Source organism: Pediculus humanus, genomic scaffold (genome assembly GCF_000006295.1).
Source record: "Pediculus humanus corporis 1103172107560 genomic scaffold, whole genome shotgun sequence".
In the NCBI taxonomy this organism is placed as follows: Eukaryota; Metazoa; Arthropoda; class Insecta; order Psocodea; family Pediculidae; genus Pediculus; species Pediculus humanus.
This window is the reverse complement of record NW_002987175.1, coordinates 46,733-52,639: the sequence shown is the minus strand read 5'-3', so window position 1 is coordinate 52,639 and position 5,907 is coordinate 46,733. Positions and strand designations below refer to the sequence as shown.

Genomic DNA, 5,907 nt, shown 5'->3' with positions numbered 1-5,907 from the left:
CTACTGATTTTAAATTTGTCTTTCTCATTTATATTATTATTATTATTATTATTATTATTATTATTATTATTATTATTATTATTGGCGTTTTTAATGGAATTTGACTTTTGTGACGCAAAGAAAAAGAATTATGAATCTCTCTCTCTCTCTCTCTCTCTCTACCCTCGTTTCTCTTTTTGTTAATTTTTCCAGAAAAAAAAATTCATTTTGATTATTTAGTTATCAATTTTTATTTGATGATGATGATGATGATGATGCTCGTTTTATTTTATTTTTTCGAAAAAATTTCTGTTTGTTATTTATTATTATTATTATTATTATTTTCATTTTCTGCGTAATGAAAAAAAAAAAAAAAAAGAAAATTGTTTACGTTAAATGACGGTCATTTCATAAAAATAAAATTAATTTCCGATTAATGCTGTTTGTTTGTTTGTTTGTTTAGAAAGGCCTTCTTAGTGAATGACACGCGAGGTTTTTTCCATTAAATATTAATAATAATAATAATAATAATAATAATAATTTGCAAATTCGAAAATGATGTTGCGTATATCTCATTTTGCGTAAAAGAGGAGAAACATTGGCAAACTACAATCAATGGAAAATTGCCTTATTATAATTTATTTATTTATTTGATTGTCTGCTAATATTATTATTATCATTATTATATTTTTAAAGCGTGACGTAATCAAATTTGTTTTTTTTTTAGCGAGAGAGAGAGAGAGAGAGAAAGAGGAGGAAAAATAAAAAAAATTTATTCCCCTGTGAAAATCCCGTAGATGGGAAAATAATAAATTTTTTTTTTTTTCCTTTTTCGATCATTCCCATTCGAAGGAAAGAATTATTTAAATTTAGAGGAAAAAAGAAAATTTGATTGATTCCATTTCTAGAATTCTATTTCTAAATTCGAAAAATTTTTTATTTTATTTTTTTTTCGAAAAAACGAAAATGACGGCATTATAAATGAAAATTCGAAAATTTTTCTTTTTTTGCTTTTTATTCACGAAAAAAAACCGGGTCGGTCAAAAGCTAAACGTGTGCGCATTGAAACATTTAATAAATAAATATATATATATATATATATACATACATAAAGGATAAATGTATATGACGTCATAGTGACGTCGCACTTTCTAGACTTTGTGAATCGCTTTCGTTCATTCAGTCAAGATCGATTCGCAATCGCGTTAGAATCGGCGGATTTTTCACATCGTCTGCTTTTTACTTTTTTTATTTTATTTTATTTATTTTATTTATGTGCACACACGCACACACACACACACACAAGTTATAACGTTCGTTAATTAAAAAGTGATTTTTTTCTTTGTATTTATTTTTTGTGTTTATTAAATGTGGAAAAAAATATTTATTAATGTGTCGAGTCGTTATTGAATGAGTAATAATAATAATATTAATTTGGGAAAAATTATTTTTATCAGGTACGTACGTACGTCACGTCGTCTGCTAACGTTTTTAATTAGTAAAATTTCCCCCAAAAAAAAAAAAATAAAAACAAATTTTAACGTGGATAAAACGCCTTACGTAAAAGGGAAAAACAAAACAGAAAAAAAATTTTCCAGTGAGATTTTTTTTTTTTTTCGTTTTCCCTCATTATTAGAGAAAATGAGAAAGAGAGAGAGAGAGAGAGAGAGAGAGAGAGAGAAAGGAAAATTTACTGCAGTAAAAAATTTAAAATAAAAAAAGTTTTCTAATTTATTTTAAAAAAAAAAAAGAAGGGAAAAAAATTAAATGGATAAATTTTCCGGGACAGTTTTCGGGTACGAATTTTACTTTTTTTTTTTTTTTTTTAAATTATGTCGTACAATTTTGCGATTTAAATATTACAAACTTTTCCGAACAAATTTTTCCCGTTTTTTTTTTATTTTTAATTTGTTTTATTATTATTATTATTATTACCTTGTTAGGGAAAAACTCGTCGTGTCCTGGAGTTGTTTAAGACCCGGGATTTCGTAGTACGTAAAATCCTTTTCGCGAGAAAATCCCGGAATGAAACGCTCCCGTTTTTTTTTCTTCCTCACTTCATGCTTATTTATTTATTTATTTTTTTATAATTCAGTTAATAATAATAATAATTATTATTATTTTTAATAGTTTAAACAATTAATTTTTTTTATTTTTAATTTCATGAGTTTTCGCGCCTTCCTTTCCGTCGTTAAAATTTTAATGGAAAATTTTTTTTTTTTTTAAATTCGACGCTTCGTTACGATAATAAAAGAAAAAATTTTAATTTATTTTAATGTCTACCCTTTTTTTTTTTTAATTATTTAATTTTAATCGAGTTGAAATTTGAAAGAGAGAGAGAGAGAGAAGAAAAACGCGGGAAATTTAAAAAATTTTTTTAAACCCTACGTCTTTCGTATTATTATTGTTTAAAATTTCGAAGTTATTGTTTTTTAATTTTGCTTTAATGATTTTTAACCCCCTTCCCCCCCTTCCCCCTCCTCCCATTTTTTTTCCAATTCATTTTTAAAAAAAATAATAATAATAATAAGGTTTTGATATTATTCGAATCGGATTTATTGATTGGTGACGTTTGTATTTTCCCGTAGAAAAACTTAAATAGTTGAAATGACGTCATGATTTAATAAGAATTTCGTCATCATTGTCATTATTTCTTTTTTTGATTTGAAAAAGGGGGAGAAGGGGGGGGTCGGTTATTAAGGGTAGATTATTCGAAGAGTCCGTTTGTCTTTTTTGTCGTTTTGAAGTCCTGAAAAAAAATACATTTATAATGTCAGGTATGATGTCGTGATGATAAATAGAAATTCAGGGAATTTTTTTAAATACCTCGTGTCGCCGAATCGTTACGCCGCGTAATGAAATAATAATAATACTAATAAAAAATCTTAAGAATTTTTCGTTTGTAAAATCATTTTTTTTTTTTTTTTCAAAGTATGAAAATTTTCTCGGAAAATTAATCTTTTTCTAAAATTTTTTTTTTTTTCGTTTGTAATGAATAAATTTTCCGAAATGTGGAAAATATTTTCATCATTATTATTATTATTACTTCCTTTTTATCGCGTTAATAAATAATAATAATAATAATAATAATAATCACGTTTTCCATCAAAACTTTATTGTTTGCTGGAAAATTCTTTTTTTTTTTTTAAATTTAAATTTTCGAATCTTATTTCCGTCGTCATTATTATTATCGTTATCATTATTATTATCATTATTATTATTATTATTATTATTATTAGTGTAAGCATTATAGTGTTTTTATTTAGGTTACAAACAATGTTTTTTTTTTTTTTTTTTTTTTTTTTTTTTTTTTTTCGTTTCGAATTTTTTAATTTAACGAGTCAGCGATTTCGAATAATAAAATTTACAAGTGATGCACATTTAATGGAAATAATAATAATAATAATAATAATAATAATAATAATAATAATAAGATTTTCGCTGATTTTTTTTTTTACTTTTATTTATTATTATTATTATTATTATTATTATTATCATTATCATTATTTATTATTTGTGTCTGTCTTTCTCGGTAAGTGAATGAAATGACAACCCTTAGAATTAAAAAAAAAAAATAAATTTTCTAAGAAAATCGTACTAATAATAATAATAATAATAATTTTTTACCGGTATGAATGAATGAATGGAGGGGAAAGGAAAAAAAAGGACACAGTCATGAGATTGTTTCTGAGAACGACGTGAATACGTCCGGAATACAAAAAAAAAAAAAATTTTTGTTTTTTTTTTTTTTGAGATTTGCAACCCCCTCGTTTTCTAAGAAACCTTAGGCAGCTGAATTATAAGCCTCCCCCATATTCGTGGGATCCCTTTGACATATTACGTCATCATCGGGTTCCGATAATAATATTACTCGGAAAAAAAAAAAAAAAGTTTTGTTTTTAGTTTATTTTGTGGAAAATTATTTTCATCCCTTCTGCATGTATTTGTAGTCGAGAAAAACTTAAAAAAGGTTTTAAAACTTTAAAGAATTGCAACAGCAACAGCAAAAAAAGAAAAACAATTTATATTTTCTTCGTCGAAACTTTTCAAGGGAAACTTTGTGAAAAAAAATAAAAAATTTTTCATTGGATGGTGGTTGCTCTGACAACAAATGGATGTCGACGAACTTGTTAAATAGGGAAATCCGACAGCGAGAGAGAGAGAGAAAGAGAAAAAAAAAGGAAAAACAAGAAGGAAAATTTTTTTTTTTACACAAAACTGTTACTAAAAAAAAGTTAAAACTCGACTTTGTCATCTTTAATCAAATCCTTGTTTATTCTGTTGCATTTCTACTCTCTTCATTCCCCCCCCCGTCCCCGCCTTTTTCAACTTTTATTTTTCCCTTTGAAAAATTTACAATTATTATTATTATTAATATTTCATCATATTTTTAACATTAACGATGATGAACAATTCGAAATAACGACGACAATAACCGTTAAAAGAAAAGTGAAAAACGGAAAATTTTCGAACTATCATATTCGTGACGAAAAGAAAATTTTTTTCCGTTTTGAATATTAATTAATTAATGATTTTCCAAAAAAAAAAAAAAAAAAATCAAAATTTTCCAAGTTTTTCTTTTTCTCCTCCCTTACAATTTGAAAAGTTATTCAAAAATCTTTTTTTTTTTTCTTATAGAAAAAACAAAAAAAAATCGTTATAAAAAAACGAAACGGTTATGTTGGTAATGACGACAACAAAATGGCTGCTCATCGTAACGGTTACCAACTATTCGTAAAAATCGTAAAAATAAAAAAAAATTTTTCTCGATAAGTCGATGATTTCGTTCAAAAAAAAAAAATATGTGTGTGTGTGTGTATACATGTATGCAATTCTAAATAATTGTTTTCTAAGAATCAAAATCGAATTCTTTTCTAATCGAAAAGAATTCGTAAAATTATAATCGTGGAACGTTTCGATAACTCGAAAAAAAAAATTTCAAGAAAACCAAGTTGAAAAAAAAAAAAAGTGTCGAAAAAGCATTTCCGGTTCAAATTAAATAAATAATTCGACCCTGAATTACTATCTTTACTACCCAACCCCACCCCCCCACCCCCGTCGTGTTTTACCCAACTGATGATGACTTATTTTTTCTATTCTTCAAACAACCCTTAATTTATTTAGGGTTTGCGATTTTTCTTGTATTCGCCGGAAAGAAAAGGAAAAGAAATGTCGGGGAAAACACGGTTAAAAAAATATTTTTTTTTTATACGACGTGGTTTTAAATACTTTTCCGATGACGTCATTTTTTAATCTTTTGACACGACGACGACGATCATCCATCGAAATTTTCATCTCTCGCTTCCCCAAAACGTCACGTCTGCTGCGGTTTTATAAATAAATGTCGAACGCATTATTATTTTATATTAACAAGATTGTCGGATTATTTTAAATGTCATTTAAAACTTTCACGAAGCAACAACCACCGCACAGGGATTTTGTTACTCAATATCTCCCGCCCCCCGCCCGAAAAAAAAATTCCAATGAATCATTTTATCGACCGTAAAAGAATTTTTATATGTCCAGGTAAAAGCAATTAATATGTAACATAATTTTTTATTTTCAGATATTTAAGAATTTAAATATGAAAAGAAAATGTTATCTGCTATGACTACATCGGAAAATTTTCCTCTTATCAATCAATCAAGATGTTCGCCGTCGCCGCAGTACAATCCGGTCATACAACCCGGTTACGTCGCAACCATATTAAGACAAAATTTACAAGTCATGTCAAACGATGGTAACATATTGAAATATCAATTGATACAAGAACCGGAAATTAATAAGGGTAAAATAGGACCGTCCATTTCCTATTTTCTATCGAATCCGAATCAGGATAATGTTAATTTTCATTTGGATGAGGCGGCGGAAAGAAGACGGGAACGGGATGACGGGAGGAGGGAAAACGACGACGACGTCACGATGGAG

At 27.0% G+C, this 5,907-nt stretch overlaps 1 protein-coding gene across 1 annotated transcript in view; it reads left to right on the top strand.

The window, feature by feature from the left end:
* Positions 1 to 5,574: 5,574 nt before the first annotated feature.
* The window catches only part of Phum_PHUM209200 (suppressor of cytokine signaling-2, putative), a gene marked incomplete at both ends in the record, with an annotated part of 2,153 nt that continues 1,820 nt past the window's right edge, over positions 5,575 to 5,907 (top strand). Inside the window, one exon of the mRNA XM_002425515.1 lies at positions 5,575 to 5,767. Within this exon, the coding sequence (XP_002425560.1) occupies positions 5,575 to 5,767 (193 nt within the window). The remainder of the gene's footprint in view (positions 5,768 to 5,907) is intronic.